The 16446-nt window shown below is 38.3% G+C and overlaps 2 protein-coding genes across 2 annotated transcripts; both read right to left on the reverse strand.

Moving 5' to 3' along the window:
* Positions 1-540: 540 nt before the first annotated feature.
* On the reverse strand, positions 541-6935 carry pdzk1 (PDZ domain containing 1). Its single transcript, XM_077580774.1, has 8 exons — positions 6917-6935; positions 5646-5855; positions 5354-5567; positions 3569-3901; positions 3292-3488; positions 2019-2255; positions 1680-1952; positions 541-1457 (listed from the first exon to the last, which is right to left on the reverse strand). The coding sequence occupies exons 2-8, from the start codon at positions 5850-5852 to the stop codon at positions 1404-1406; spliced, it is 1515 nt and encodes a 504-aa protein (XP_077436900.1). The 5' UTR covers positions 5853-5855; positions 6917-6935; the 3' UTR covers positions 541-1403.
* A 1233-nt stretch (positions 6936-8168) lies between these two features.
* Positions 8169-11717, reverse strand: rsph1 (radial spoke head component 1). Its single transcript, XM_077580240.1, has 7 exons — positions 11540-11717; positions 11291-11404; positions 10772-10877; positions 10602-10692; positions 9713-9848; positions 9458-9529; positions 8169-8856 (listed from the first exon to the last, which is right to left on the reverse strand). The coding sequence occupies exons 1-7, from the start codon at positions 11588-11590 to the stop codon at positions 8524-8526; spliced, it is 903 nt and encodes a 300-aa protein (XP_077436366.1). The 5' UTR covers positions 11591-11717; the 3' UTR covers positions 8169-8523.
* Between the last annotated feature and the right edge of the window lie 4729 nt (positions 11718-16446).

Consider the following 16446-nt stretch of genomic DNA (forward strand, 5'->3'; position numbering starts at 1 on the left):
AATCTATAGTCAACATTTGTCTACTTTTTTTCCCCACATTTTTTCCAATAATGGCAATATTTTTACAATTATGAGAGCAACAAAAGTAGAGCCGCACATCTGAGGTACAAACAAGTGAAAGGAAAACTATTGCGTCCTAATTCTAATCTAGAGGAAGTCATTTTCGCGGCAGCCCCATTTCAGGAAACCACGATGGTCGTCAGACAAACGAAACAGGCCGTTGTTGCTAGTGATGGGGAAATGAAGCTTCATGAATCACTCGTGCTTTTTTTTTTTAAACTTTTTTTACTGTGGTGGTTTTGGGTGAAAGCTGGAGTAGAAATTTTATACATTTCCATTGCACTAGCCTTTTATCTTTAAGCATGTTCCCTCGCACCACAGAGGACTGGCCTAATGTTATCCACTGTAAGTGCTGAGATTTAAAATAAAATTCAAAGTTTAAATATTGATTGAAATAACATTTATTGTATTATCAACATCATAAAAGCGAAAATTATAAGCTTATAGGGGAAGTCAACCCCCCCCCCCCCCAAAAAAAAAATTCTTGACAATATGTTCTTTGCAGCACCACTAATCTAAATACCGTATTTTGGTTAATTTTGCGGAATATGTGTCCAGCAGCAAAATCCAGCAGTTTTTATCAATATCAGAAGGCGGCCATTTTGCCATTTGCTGTCGAGTGAATATGACATCACTGTTGTTCAGGTCTTCAGATAACAGGTGAGCTGTGATTGGTAGTTGCCTGAGTCCTGAGCAACTACAATGTCATCTTCAGTTGACAGTAAGCGGCAAAATGGCTGCCCCCTGAGATGGATAAAAATGGCTGGAGTTTGCTGTTTTACTCATTTTCCACAAACGTAATAATCATCATAATGTCATATTTAGACTAGTGAGGTTACATATAACTTATTATGGTCAAGAAATGTGTACGGTTGACTTCCCCTTTAAAAATAAACACTTTTGAATATGTTGCACCCCTACAATTCTAAACACAGGAATGATTAATACTGCATTTGTGCAATATGAATTAAGTGGAATTAAGCGCCCATTTTTATCCATCTCAGGAGGGGGCCATTTTGCCACCTGCTGTCAAGCCCAGAAACCAGTCGTTACAAAGTTCATCGGTTTGAACATTAAATATCTTGCCTTTGTAGTGGATTCAATTATATTCATTCTTCATCATGATATTTTGTTTGTATTTACATTTTACATAATGCCCAACTTTGTTGGAATTGGCGTTTGCAAATAATAATAATAATAACAATAATTGAAAGTTTAAATTTGTTAACTTGTAAACATATGTGTGAAAAATTGGCGTACCAGTGAGGATAGATGTGTTTTTTTTTTGTTCACTCATGAGGAATGTTAGACAATAAGAACATTTAGCATGTTGTAGTTGCTTCTCAAAGTCTGTCATCCATACTCTGACAAGATGAAGATGAAGACACGGAAGAGGTCTGCAAGAAGAGAAACAATTCAGACAAATCAGTATCGATGGGATTTTAGTGTAGTTAGTTGGAATCATCCGCTTTGCTATTTCTATGTTGATTTGAACGTGTCAATATGCTAACGTCGATTGAAAGCAATGATTGATGTTCCGTCAGGCACCATCATCTTCATCCTCATGATGATACAGTACACGTTTCTAAAAATAAATGGAATTAAAAAAAGCTGCTTACCCTCTCTCGGGCCGGTGCCGTCTCCTGGTCTTCGCTGTGGACTTGAGCTTGCGACGTGTTGCCGAGCAGCTGGCGCGTGACGGGCGTCCCTCTGGCCTTGAGCCGGTCGTAAACGCTTTTGGTGGCCACCAGCATCTCCAGCCTGCTTCCCGTGGCGCGGATCATGTCCACCACCTCCTCATGCGCGCACTGCTCCACGTTCTTCCCGTTCACCTCCACCACGATGTCGTCATCCTCCAGGCCCGCCAGGTCGGCGGCGCCCCCCTTCACCACCTGAGACGGATGACCTCGGGTGATGTCACGCAAAATGCGTGCCTACTTTTCGTTGAATTGTCTTACCTCTTTAATGCACTGCCCAAACACACCCTGGACGCCGTTGAGATGAAAACCATATCCAGCAGCTGTTTTCTCCATCTTACACAACTTTGGTTTAAGCTCTACTTCTTCATCTTTCTTCTTCTCCTGAGCTGGTCTGAGTGGTTTAAACGTGGCGGGAAAGGTGACGGCTTCAGAGTAACTAGGCGGAGCAAGAGAGCCCTTCTTCTCCTCCCAGAACAGCATAGGTGACACTTTACCCTAGGTGGACACAAGAGATAAGAGATATAATACAAAATCTCAAAATGTCTGCGCTTACAAAAATTGTTTAGAACTCAGTAGAGCATAAACATCCACCATGGCCCAAGTTGTTATCGGTCATTGGTAAATAGCTCATTGATTTATGAATATAAAAATAATTACGAATGGGCAAGTACCAATACCAAGTAGGCCTATTTGTATTGGGCTCATACCCAGCTCTATTTCAAGGTATGAGTAGGAAATATAAATTACAATAAAACTGCTTTATTGGCATATGTAGATCATTAAAATGATCTGTCATTGTTTTATTTTGGGAAATTTAATGTATCAAAAGTATTAGTGGTATCGGTATTTGGCATCGGTACTTGGTATCGGTGACTGCTCAAGAAGTGAGTACTCGGACTAGTATTGGACTGAAAAAAAGTGGTATTGAACATCTCTAATAATAACAACAACAACAATAATACTAATAATAATAATACTAATAATAAAACTAAAAATCAAAATCTTGAACAGTGATAGAAATGAAAGGATGGATGATGATGATTATTTTTAAATAGATAAAAATATCAATTAAATATGTATAATTATTTAAAAATACCTCACAAATGTAATAATAATAATAATAATAATAATAATAATAATAATAATAATAATATTTTTTAACAATATAAAAAAAATATTGAAAATAAGATCAGCACACCTTCACAATAATTTAAAATAAACAACATTTTTTTTTAATACTAATTTGCATTATCAGTATAAAATATTAACCATCTTTGAAGTATTCGGAAATTTTAAATAAATCAAATTAAATTAAATTACCGAATGCAGGATTATTTTAAAAGCCGTGAAATTTGGAATTAGTCTATATTTCCATAATTTTTTTTTTTACCTCAAAGTAATTATTATCATCATGTCATTCAAATGTACTATACATAATTATACTGTCTATAGTTGTATTTGATTTTAATGACACAATAAATACATAGATTATCCCCTTTTTTCCCCTCTATGTGGCAAAGAGTGATCGCACCTGAGCATAAATGAGGTCAGTGTCCTTGTCCACCACGAGCAGGCAACACTTGTTGCCGCTCTGCATGATGGCGTCCACCACTTGCTCGTGTGTGCTTGCGTTCGTTTCTTTGCCGTCCACAGCCACCAGCCTGTCCATGTCCTTGAGACCTCCTCTCTCCGCTGGACTGCCTCTGTCTATATCCGTGATCACGTGTCCTGCACACATGGACAAGCTCACGGTCAGCGCTCACTCATCTCCATGGCGACGGGTGAACGCAATGCACCTGCCAGGCTGCCTGCCATGTTGGCCTCCTCCTTGAGCAGGAATCCGTAGCCGTCGGGCGCTTTGGTCAAGTTGACGATGCGAGGCTCGCGAGGGAGGCATTTTGTCGTGGCAAAGTGAGCGGCGACCTTCATGTTCATGCTGCGGTAGTACCGGTCGGTCTCCTCGTCCACTAGCAAGAACATGAGGTTCCCGTTCGCCGTTTTGACCGTGTCCACCACTTGCTCGTGCGTGAAGCTCTCGATATTTTCGCCGTTCACTTCCAGCAGGCGGTCGTCGGTGTTGACGCCGGCCCGGTCCGCCACGCTGCCCGGGACCACTTCAGACACGAACACGCCTTGCTCACCTGAATATGGTATAAGAGATGTTATGGAAACGGGTGCAATCATAGGTTAAAATGTTGGGTACACCTGCAATGTCGCATGAAATTTACCGGTAGTAAGTTGAATTATCATGTGCGACCAAAAATAAATAACCAATTTGGGACTTTTATTTTGAAATACATTTCAAGACAGGATTTGTGTCATCCACAAGACAGTCAAGCACCATTGAGAGCAACTAGCAAGTTTGTTCTGTCTCACAACTATGTAAAAAAGTTACCGTTTTAACAAATGGTATGTAGTGGTCATGTTTGGACATCATGTGGTTACGACCTGAATTTTTTTAAAATTTTGTTCAGCAAATATCTATTTTCAAGGGTTGTCAGGCGATTAATTTTTTTAAAATCGTATTTAATCACATTACTTCGATAGTTAACTCACAATTGCATCTTTTAGTCATTAATATAGTAATTTAATAATATTTCATAAAAATGAGTTAAAATTAAAAAATGTGTGTGATATTGATTTGTTAAGAGGTAATTTTTCTGCCACTAGATGGAATAATTGCATTTGTAAGAGGTTGATGACAGCTCAGCGCATTTTTCTTTGCATATTAAGAGCTATCTCATCTTTAACATGAAGTAATCTGTGAAATTCTGCCTATTTTTTAAACTGTAAAATGCAACTTGATATTTGTCTCGACAAATACAGTATATGATTATTATAAAATTTATGACAGCTAAATTTTCTGGAATCTCCCCAGTATAGGCTTTCCAAGTAAGGGGCGATCATTAATTGCACATAAAAAAAATTAGTGGCTTTAAAGGAACTGTAGCCCCTTCAGACCCGCATTTTTTCTGCAGGAAAACATTTATTTTCTTTCTTTAATTTTGCTGATTTTGACTCTCACATAAGAACATGGAATTTGTTTCAAAACATCATGCAAATCAACTTGCGATTTTGATTGGTTAGTTACGATCCAATCATGAACCAGAAATGATGACGTCATCATCCAAATTATGTATTTTATTGGTTTAGACAGCAAATATGTCATGTCCACTGCAATGATCTATGGGTTTGAAGGGGTTCAATTACCTGAAAATGAACACACTAATGTTGACAACCCCTAATATTTTCATTATAGTTTTAATTGTGTGGCTAGCTAGCTTGTTTCGTTTAGATGGCTTATTGTGAACTTCGTACTGTATTCTTGATTTACGTTGAAAATATGTGGTGCGACCAAACATCATCTGGTGCAACCATTGTAGAAAGCTTTGCATGATATATGTATGTCTTAAATTATGATATATAGTAGAATTGTAGATAATAGTAAATAATAAAAAAATATATATATTTGATGTGTTTTATAATAAATTAACTGTGCTGGGTCTGGTCAAAATCCTTATCTGTCAATGACCTTTATCCAGATGAAAATAAAGTGTAAGTAATGTACTGGCTGGCGAGTTTGAAGATGTCACCTTTGATTGAACGAAGAGAGAAGCCGTAGCCTGAGCCGGACTTGACCAGGTAGCAGAGTCTTGGTTTGGGAGCCTGCTGGCCGACAGCGTTGACTGCTGGCGTGCGTTGAGGCTCACCCAGGTTCACCCCCTGCGTCTTGGCCTGCTTGTAGGACGCTTCATCCAGAATGTGAAAGGTGGCTGTAGCCCCGCTGCTTTTCACCAGCTCCACTACCTGACCTCGCAGAGCAAACGCGTACATGAGCGGAATGAGACTTTTCCAAATTGTGTTCAATACCGCGGGCTCACTCACCTCCAAATGGGAAAGCCCATCGACAAATTTGCCATTCACTCGGAGGACGCGGTCCCCGTCTTTCATGCCGGACAGCTCGGCCGGACCGCCCATTTCCAGGCAGCGGATGAGGTGACCCTCCTCACCGCGCTCGATCCTCAGGTAGAAACCGAACGTCTGACCCGGCCTCTTGGTTATAGAAATCACCTTTGGCTTGTACTCAGCCATGTCCTGTCACAAGCAGAGACGTGACAGAAGGTTTAAATGTCTCAGTCTACACGTGATCATCAGATTTTCATTATTTCATTCAAGGTAACCCAAACACCAAAGAAGTCTTAAAAGATCAAAAGTTAATCTTCGGTATGAGCTTCAAAGAAACAGTTAATGGTTAATCACTTTCCTCGGTGATGACTCAGGTTGAAAAGACAAACTGCACTTTGAACTATATTGCCACCGTTATCCACCTTATTACATATCAGATGTTATTATTGCCAAGGATGGCAATGCGTGCTGTTGCACTCGTTGATGTGCACGTGCCCAATGACAAAATGGTCACGGGTCAATCTCTATCAGCAGGGAGTTAACATGACAGGAAACACCAGGGAAATTGTTTTTCTTATATTTTCATTCAATTTTAGAGTGTAAAATGTTGGAAAAAAAACTCTTTTTTTGATCAAACCACCATTTTTTAAAGAGTAAATAGATTAAGATTTATTTTATTATTATTGTTTTTACATAAAAGATGCATCAACAACAAAATTTGGACAACCCAATTTTGTGGTTGTTTTCATACAACACAAACCCAATGTTGGGTCAAATTGAGCCGAGCAGCGGGTCGGACCAATTTTTTTTTACCAACATTGGGTTATTTTTGCTAAAGCTGCTGCCCCCGCGACCCGACCCCGGATAAGCGGAAGAAGACGGACGGACGGACGGGTTATTTTTGATGCAACAGTTTTAAAGTGGACATACTTTATATTGAACAGCAACGATAAGATCAACAAGGGTGGGGTGGTGGGTGGTTGGAAATCTCTCTCCACATTTGTATTTAAATAAATGGAAAAATTATCTAATGGCTGGTGAAACAAAGTCAAACGACAGACATGTAAATCTTGGATAAGTATGGCTTTATTATTATTATTATTATTTTTATTACATAGCACCAAAGAATAAAAAAAACAACAACAACAACTGTTTATTTATTATTATTATTTTTAAAGAAGACATTTTCAGCAAGTGTCCCTTTGGGTCATGATAACTGACAAGAGATGGTCAATAAACAACTCACTTACCAGTTCACGTCTTCGCTCGGTCTCAGTCCCAAAAGCAAGAGCTAACCTGTCACTGCTCCAGCGTTATTCCTCATACACGCCTCCTCCTCCTCCTCCTCCTCCTTCTACAGATGTTCTCCAAGGGAACTTTGGTGGGCCGAAGGTGAACCTAAAGGTTGAGTTATTTAACAGTAGGTAGGCGTGTCTCTACAGACTTAAGTCATCTGGAAGAAGGCTGCAGCTATAAAATTGGTTTCAGGTTTGTCTGACACAGGTTGCGAAAATGCAAACGTCATGTGCAAGCGTACGCGCTCTTGGAACATACCTTTACCTTGTTCGTGGAAACGGTTCAAACAGTTCAAACAGTTACCTAGGAATGTAATAACTAGCCCAATGGCGCCCAATATGATATGACATTCATTCCACTTTACGATTGTCTCGCACTTGGTGTTGATTCTTCACAAAAAATAATCACATTTTATATCTTGATGTTTGAAATATGAAACGTAGCAAAAGGTCAAATGTTCAAGGGGGTCGAATACTTTTGCAAGCCACTGTGCTTCACTACATTATCTTGCTAAACTATGAAGATTATTTTGATATTCTTTGAACAGCAGATGAGATCGAACGTTAACAGGAGGGTTTGCATCTGCAGGTTGCTATGGAGGACTAAATATGTAAAAAAAAAAGAAAAAAAAAAGAAGAAATATAATTAAAAATCAAATAAAAAATATAAATTGAAATTAAACATCACAAATAGTAAAAATAAAAATAAAAATAAACAAGATAAAAAAAATAAATATAAAAATAAATGTGGAAATAAATACAAATATATAATGACATTTTGATCCTCCATAGGTTGCAGCCAAGTTGCAGCACACTCAATTACGTTTCAGTTTATAAGACAAGCTTACTATCATTTCTGCACAGTAGATACAATTGTTAGCAAATAAGCAAATATACATATATAATACAAATAATACACATTTTTTTAGCCACTGACTAATTAGTATTACTGCCCAATGAGAAACATGCAACTCTTAATTTTCTGATCTTTTTCCCAATTCATTTTTATTTTGTTTTTCAGATTGGAAGATGTAGGAGTCCTTTGCAGTGACAAATAATAATAATCAGTCAAATTAACATTTTTTTTTGGTAATGTTATTTATAATTATCTTAATTGTTCTCATGTTTGTATTATGTATACTTAAATCTTATTTATGTATAATGTTATTTAATTGTACTAATCTTGTGTCAACAAAGAAGAACAATGTAAGAGGAAAAGCGTGGACATTTATTTCTGGGAGTGCAAAGTAGACACTGAAGGGACGGTGCGTGCTGTCTTCCAGGTAGATTTATGGTTTCTCCACTCTGCAACTGTGGGAGAGTCCGTAAGCTATAAAAATCGAATTATGATAGCTCAGCTAGTTGGGATGGGACAAAGGTGACACAAACTGCTAAAAAAAGATGACACAACAATTCTGACATTTCTCTATGAATAATGTTTGATACACAGCTAAAGGCCGTATTTACGGAACGACCTAGAAGGATTTGAAAGAGTGGAATGTAGTTCATATCAGGTATGTTCGTTCAATTTCTGCCGTATAGTGGAGTAGTTTAGTCGTTGGCTACGCTTCGGGTGCAGCTTCAGGTGCGGCTTCAGGTGTAGGTTCGGGTGTAGGTTCGGGTGTAGGATCGGGTGCAGGTTCGGGCGCGGCTTCAGGTGCAGGTTCGGGCGCAGCTTCGGGTGTAGCTTCGGGTGCAGCTTGCGGTGCAGCTTGGGGCGGAGCTTCAGGTGCAGCTTGGGGTGCAGCTTGGGGTGCAGCTTGGGGCACAGCCTTGGGTGTAGCCTCGTCCATTTCGTCAGCCTCAGCCTCCTGCGACGTAAGGCCCGTGATGCATTTTGGAAACCACTTAAGAGTAGCGGAGCCCGGCTCACCCCATTCGCCTTCGGCCCTGTCCTGTGGAGGGAGAGTTATAAAGACGTTTATAATTTGCTGTGTAGTATAATTCATGTTCTTGTTGTATTTACTTCTAAAAAACCAGATACTTCTAAAAAAAAAAAATCTTCTTGTAAAACAAAAGCTGGAAAAAAAGTAGTGACATCATCATAAAGGGGTGATTTTTTTTTTGGTGGTCTACTATCAGAATCAGATTTATTAAGGTATGTAAACACAAGGAATTTGTCTCCACAGTCACAACTCGTCCGAGAAACATGCAAAAAAAATAAATAATTCCAACAATGACCAACAGAGGGAGACAGAACAGGAAACCTGGTGGTTCGCTAATGACCACTGTGGGTTTCTCCTTCTTTAACAGAAGGTTATGTATGTACATTTCTACTTTAAAACTGTGTTTATAGAAGGCAAATAAATGCACAGCGAACAACCGGAGAAAAAATCTTATCTCGAGACAGCAGCAGCACCTGCACTGCTTGTATTTTTAACATTCTCCTCGATGGTAATTGGCTGTGCTGTTAAGTTGTTGATGTAGTTGCTGGTGTTCAGACACAACATATGTTGTTGATGTAATGAGTAAATGTGTTGCTGCGTGTGCAATTACCTGCTCTATTTGGTGATATTCACCATGCTGCTCACAGCCAATGTCAAATATATACTTTCCTGGACCAGATGGCTATAACACAATAACAACAAGAACTTGATTATTATCAACAATTTGAAAAATTACCAATAATATAGTCTTTTGTGGTGATCATGCATCATGTCAAGATATTTCATGCAAAGTGTCATTTAAAAGTGAGCATTAGTATATTGGTGTATTTTGTATCTTGTATTACTGACATGAAGCAGAACTCACAGTATTGTTGACAAAATTACTGCTGTATCTGTGGTTGGCGTGGATGAACTCTCCGACAGACTCAATCTTGCCATTCGCCCACATCCCAGTGTAAACTGAGCCGGTGTCATGGTAGCGATAGGTGCCCTCGCCGTGCCTTTATATAAAACATGCTAGCAAATTTGTCTCTTAAAAAAAATAACACCAAGCTGCATTCTACGTAGGACCTCTGCTTAGCATTTGTTTCTGATTCTTAAGTTCTCCATGAAGTTGTTGATACAGTCAAAATAGGCATACTTGTGTTTGTTGATGTATCCATGTGTCACATACATTAACCCTGGAGAACCCATGGGGTCAAATTTGGCCCCTATAAATTCTGCTACTCAAATAACAAAGACCTTTTTTTTTTTTTTTTTACAAATTTAACTTCTGACCCCTGCATGGGGCCATCTAGTGGATGAATATTGCACTTACATGAGCCAGAGTGGTGGTGACAAGATGGCTGGCAACATGCTGTTTTGTTGGGCTGGAAATCAATCCAAACAAAACCATCTTCTCAGCAAACCATCAGATGGTAAAATTGTGTTTTTTTTGTTAATCTATTTCATATCATGTTGCAGAATGCCTAGGAGTATGTTTTATATATATATATATATATATATACGTATATATATTTTGATAAATTAGCAACTCTGAGCTAGTTCAAAAAACAAGGGTTAAAATTGAACAAACATATATTTTAGTGTTCAGTGAACTTATAGCAGTCATTTAATGTATAATTCATAATTTTCCAAAGAAGAAAAGGGTTCTTGGGTTCTCCAGGGTTAAGTATTATATAGTATGTAATCGTCTGTTGCCACAAGGCAGAATGCTTTAAAGACGCTCATGCCCCCACTTCCTAAAGAAGTACCTCATGTGATTGAGCCACTCTCCAACATACGTGTCCCCGTTGGAGTATGTGTAAACACCATGACCCTGCCTCAAGTCCTCAGCCCACGAGCCTGCAGATGACGGAAATGATTTGTTGATTCATCATTAGAATCCACAGTCACAGACAAACGTGGCGAACTGTTGACATACCTTCATATTTGGACCCATCCGGGTAGTAGAAGATGCCTTGTCCATGTTTCATGTTCTGGTGGTAGTCTCCCACATATCTGGCGCCGTTCACGAAGCGGTATGTGCCCTATCAGCAGCACGCAGGCAGACAGAAAGTTTTCTAGACAATGGTGGCATTCATTGTAGTTGATTGTTGTGTTTTTGTTCTAATTCATAATCCAAATATAGAGATCACATGTTTGCGCAATCAATTTATTTTCTGTAGCCTCATTAGGGTTGTGACTCATTGGTATGCTGGAGCCTATCCCAGCTGACTTTGAGTGAGAGGCAGGTTGTCAGCCACTTGCAGGACACATACACAAAAACTATTTAATTCACACTCACGCATATAGACCTAAAAAAAATACTTTATTTCCATTATATGTATTTGTAATTTTTTAGATTGTTGTTGACTGGTTGGAGCCAAAGTTTGAGAAAAATTCATGGAAATACAAAAGTTACATTTGGTCCAACAACACGATAGTATGACAGCGTTAATACCTTGCCATGTCTTTTACCACGTTCATATCGTCCTTGATAAACGTCTCCTTTCGGCAGAACAGCTTTACCCATCCCATGTCGTTCTCCAGCCTCATTTCTATCCCCTTCGTATTCCTGGGACAAGTTAAAAATATAACAAAATCATGAAATTATCGCCGCCAGCTAGCTTGATTGCCGATGCACAAGCGTCACCTAGGTTACCTCACAACAACAAAACAGCAAAGTTACGAATAATTTCTAGTTTCTCACCCCGAGTTTATTGCGTTCCTCATCAAACTCGTCAGAGTCTATATCGGACATTGTTATTAACTTTTGGTTTAAAAATAAAAATACAAAAGTTAAATTTAGGAAGGAGGTGTCGGGAGTTGAGGCGTAGAGGAGCGTGTACAGCAACCCCGGAAGTTTACATCATTTAGCTTGTCATGTCCTCGCGACAAATATTTATTTATTTTTATTTTTTATATACAGCACATTTTCTCCACACGGCCCCCGTCATATATCTTCAAACACATATACATGACGTGCTGTGCTTATTGTATTTTTGCGACTTTAAAATGTTAACCTAGACACTCTTACAGTTTGACCACAAAACAAGAATTACAAACGGACAATTTCTGTAATTTCTTATTTCGAAAAAAATAAATAAAATAAAACGTGTCAACGCCGGAGTGTTTAGTTGCTATGACAACCGTCAATCAAATGTGACCAACACTACCGGATTGCATTTGCTGACTTTGTCTTCGATTACTAATACTGTATGTACTGTATACTGTAGGCTACTTGTATCGATTGTTGTATCGATTTTGTAATATTTAATTCGTTCACCTTCTAGCTCAATGACACTACTGTGCTAAATTTTCAGGTTAACAAAAATAAAATAAAATTAAAATAAAATAAAATAAAAATAAATAATCATATGCTGCAATAGCCTACATTTACCAAACATTCTGGATTCTTAAAAAAAAATTAAACAATAAATTAATGAATTAATTAATATACATGTATAATGATATATAATTGATAATTAATTCTAATTAATATTATTATATACTTAATTTAAAAAAAAAAAAGCTAAATGGAGTGGTTACAACAAATGTGTGTGGTTCCTTAGTCCATAGACACTATTTAGTGTCCCATATGAGAATTACAAGAAACACACAATGAGCCTCCAAATAAACTGGCAAATCCATCGTTACAAATGATGCAAGAGTGCTTTCTGCTTCATTGGATCTTATTCAAAAGTACTGAGTGTAGTGTGTATAACTTCTTCTTAAAAAAATAATTCATACAGATATTCACAGAAAAGAAATTACAGTGTAAAGTGCATTGCACAAAAAAAAAAGCCACGGTCAACTTAAACATGCACAAAATGACAGAAAATGCTGCAAATTAAAAACTGCCAAGAAATACCATCAAGTGTTCCAATATAAAGGCAAATTGATGAAAAATAGCAGCATATATATATATATATATATATATATATATATATATATATATATATATATATATAATATATATATATATATATATATACACACACACAGTGTATATATGTTAAAAATCAGCAATCCCTTCAGGAAAGCGTCGTTCGTACATATACGTGTAGCTGCTGATGGAAAGATCAACACCTTGCCTCCTTGCTGTTGTGTGTATCACGCCATGTTCACGCTCCAGTTGTGTTATAACACAGAATAGCTTATTCTAACGAATGACCGATTTTGAACACTGACGTCCATCTATTTGTATTTGAGTCTCTGCCTCACACTGCACTGTTAAGCACCAGAGAAGTGTGGAGGTGGCCCAAAATCCTCTTGAGCTCTGCTTAGCACTGACGCGTGCACCCTCCATTAGGCCCGTCTTGAACTTCACCAGCCAAGAGATGGATGTTTTTCCGTGATGCTGAATGTAACAGCAGTGTTCCAAACAAAAAAATTCAGACATGCCAGTTGCAAAATGCCACAGTAGAAAAGATTTATCTCCAACCTGTCTTCATCAGCAGTAATCAACGTGTTTTGTGATTACCAGCCGCCACGGGGAAGCACTAGTCTCGCTCCTCATCCAGATTGTCATCCTCCCATGACTTGTTTATCTGGGCTGAGTGGCTCGACACATGACCTAGCCGAGACAGCCAATTAAGCAGAGGAGGAAAAAGGTGATTAGAGGTGAGGCATAATAGGCCTGCCCTCCCTCTACCTTTCCTGTCATTAAAAAAAATGTTTCAAGGCCAAACAGATGGTCCCCTGTATAGATTTAATATCACAACACGTTAACCACCCAAATGTTTGGCATAGTGGACAGTCCATTATGTTGTATCTGGTTGTCAAAAAATTCTAAAAAATAAAATATTAAAGGAATTGTTAAAAAAAAAAAATAGTCCCAAATATTCAAACCACAAATGCTTAAAATAAATACAATACAATAAATGTATGTTCCGTCAGCTTTGACATTTTTATCAAATCTGAGCTGGGCCCCAGAGAGGAAAAAAAGTCTTCATTCTGTGATGCTAAATGCTAAAAGGACAAATGCAACCATAGAAGAGGAAATGGAACTCACTGTGACATTTCATTGAACCTCATTTACCATTTCTTAACACCTTCCTGTTACCTACTACAAAGTATAAATAGTTTTACTTCATTTTTATTATACTGTGGTTAACATATACTTGGTCAAAAATTGTTCAAATGAAGCTTAAAACTTCATCCGCACAGTTAAAACATGTTTTATTATAGCAACAGTTTGCATGCAACATGTAAATTAATTTCATTGTGTGGGAAAAAAATGAAAATGTTAACAACTTTCAAGTCAAGCTGTGTAATGGACCAGAATGTGTTTTACTTTAGAGTTGCCACTTTATATCAAACAAAGCTCAAAGGCCACACAATTCATGTTGAATCCATTTAAATGCAGAATCGATACATCAATAATCAAGGTATAAAACAGATTGCACTTTTGTTCAGTCAATAAGATTGCATGAGCATCCCCAAAGCAGGAAGCACACTGACATTAATGCTGTTATATCACAACAACACAGAACCTCAACGAGGTCAGGGCCAGTATGTGCATTTGTTTATATCCTGCAGATGAAACTGGACAGAGTAAAGCAAGTGGATGCGTAATTGATCTCTAAAAGCCAGTGATGCTTATATGCAACTCTCATCTTTAGAGTTCGAAAAAGAAGAAGTGCATGGAATGAACAACAACAAGAAAAAGAAGAAGAGGGGTTACACTGTTTAACAGCAACGTCAACTGTCATCCAAGAAAAATAATTTGGGGTGCGACGAGCCCGTAAATGTAATGGCCGGTCTGAAATTCCCAATGGCCTCCACGCCGCTGGCTACCAGTTTGACTTCCTGACCACTTCTGTAATGACAAAATCTGTTCAAATTATTTGGGGATTAATCATCTCATCACCATTGCGCCCACTGGCATGTCTCTACGAATACTATGGTTTGGTCATGGGCTGTAGCTAATAATCTTTTATCTATACTAGATCTTTAAAAAACAACAACAACATTATTACCAAATTTACAATGTGTGATTGAAAATGAATGGCACTAACGAAAATGACTAATTTAGCTGACATGAAAGTGGTGCTATTTATTATTATTATTATCCATCCATCCATTTTCATGGCCGCTTATTCCTTACAAGGGTCGCCGGGGTGCTGGAGCCTATCCCAGTTGTCTTCGCGCAGTAGGCTGAACTGGTTGCCAGCCACTCGCAGGGCACACAGAGACGAACAACCATCCACACTCACAATCACACCTAGGGACAATTCAGAGTACCCAATTAACCTGACATGCATATCTTTGGAATGTGGGAGTGAATATCCACGCAGGCACGGGGAGAACATGCAAACTCCACCCAGCCTGGACTCGATTTTACACCCTCAGCACTGGGAGGCGGACATACTAACCAGTCAGCCACCGTACGTATTTATTTATGTATTTAATTATTCATTCTAGATAGTAGAACTGACCCAAATCAGTCCGTACTTAAAAAAGAAAAAAAAAGAAAAAAGGATGCCGACTTTGTTACTCATATCTAGTACTTGGTGTAAAAAGTTTGCCCAGTTATGCCCAGTGGTGTTTTTTTGGCACAGTGCACTAAATAAAGAAAACTCCTATGTTAGTATGTACTGTTTTTCTCTTTTATTACACCAGGGTTGCCAAAGTTTGGTCCTCGAGAGCTCCTATCCAGCCTGTTTTCCATGTTTCTCTCTCCTAACACATCTGATTCGTGATCAGTATCGTTATCAGGCTTTCTGATTAGCTGATCATTAGATTCAGCTGCGCTGCGGGAGGGAAACATGTAATACAGGCTGTATTGGGGTTCTCGAGGACCGGACTTGGGCACCACTGTATTACACCATCAATCATTCATATTTACATGGGAAACGTATGCCCGCCTCATGGAGTTGCCCTACGTAGAAATGCATTTTTGGGAGCAGAAATAGAGTCATTAAAGCATGTATGAAGGGCATCATAGACGATTTTACATCAAGGCCTGAACGTAACACTTTTGAAATAAATCATCAATCTACACAATATTTTTTTTTACTCTGAAAAAGACTATATTCAGTCCCAGTCTAAACAGAGTAAACTAGAGTGGAACTGAATATCGTCTTTTTAGAGTAAAATTTACTGTACAAAATTTACTGTGTACATAAAAGAAAGGAAGAATGCTAAGAAACAAAGCCCAAATGTTGACATTACAGTAATTTTTCAGTTTTTGTTTTCTATTTGGGCAATGAAAGATTTACTTTTTTAGTTACTTGTTTATAAATCAATATATTTTAAACACAAATATATAGTCCATTCCTGTGTGTCTTACATCTGTGTGTGCGTGAGTGTACTTAGTTGTAGAAGGAGAAGCAGTTGCTGACTGTGGCCACAAAGAGGCGCTAAAGTGCATGTAATACTACTCCAAGTCAGTCTATCTATAGCAACACATCTGGAGTGATTTAACGCACAGAACCATAATTTTTCATAAATTATAGGAATACCTTTCCTTTTATGGCGCGCTGTAGCTTTGAAAACATATGGATCGTCAACTACAAGGCTGTCATGAAACTACCACATGAACGATGACCCCCCCCACCCTCCCGCTTCCTCTATAAGTAACCTACGTCTCTCACCCTCCATGAGATTCACTTG

This window comes from Vanacampus margaritifer, chromosome 11 (assembly GCF_051991255.1).
Source record: "Vanacampus margaritifer isolate UIUO_Vmar chromosome 11, RoL_Vmar_1.0, whole genome shotgun sequence".
Taxonomy (NCBI): Eukaryota; Metazoa; Chordata; class Actinopteri; order Syngnathiformes; family Syngnathidae; genus Vanacampus; species Vanacampus margaritifer.

Bases quoted from the DNA above. Each gene is read 5' to 3' on its own strand.
- pdzk1 (XM_077580774.1), bottom strand. From the start codon at position 5,852: ATGGCTGAGTACAAGCCAAAGGTGATTTCTATAACCAAGAGGCCGGGT. The intron at 3,489-3,568 runs GCAGCCTGGCAG...CCATGTGTGCAG, and splicing joins GGAGGAGGCCAACATGGCAG to GACACGTGATCACGGATATA. The intron at 1,953-2,018 runs GTAAGACAATTC...CATCCGTCTCAG, and splicing joins TTGGGCAGTGCATTAAAGAG to GTGGTGAAGGGGGGCGCCGC.
- rsph1 (XM_077580240.1), bottom strand. From the start codon at position 11,590: ATGTCCGATATAGACTCTGACGAGTTTGATGAGGAACGCAATAAACTC. The intron at 10,878-11,290 runs GTATTAACGCTG...TGCTGCTGATAG, and splicing joins GTGGTAAAAGACATGGCAAG to GGCACATACCGCTTCGTGAA. The intron at 10,693-10,771 runs GTATGTCAACAG...CGTCATCTGCAG, and splicing joins GGATGGGTCCAAATATGAAG to GCTCGTGGGCTGAGGACTTG.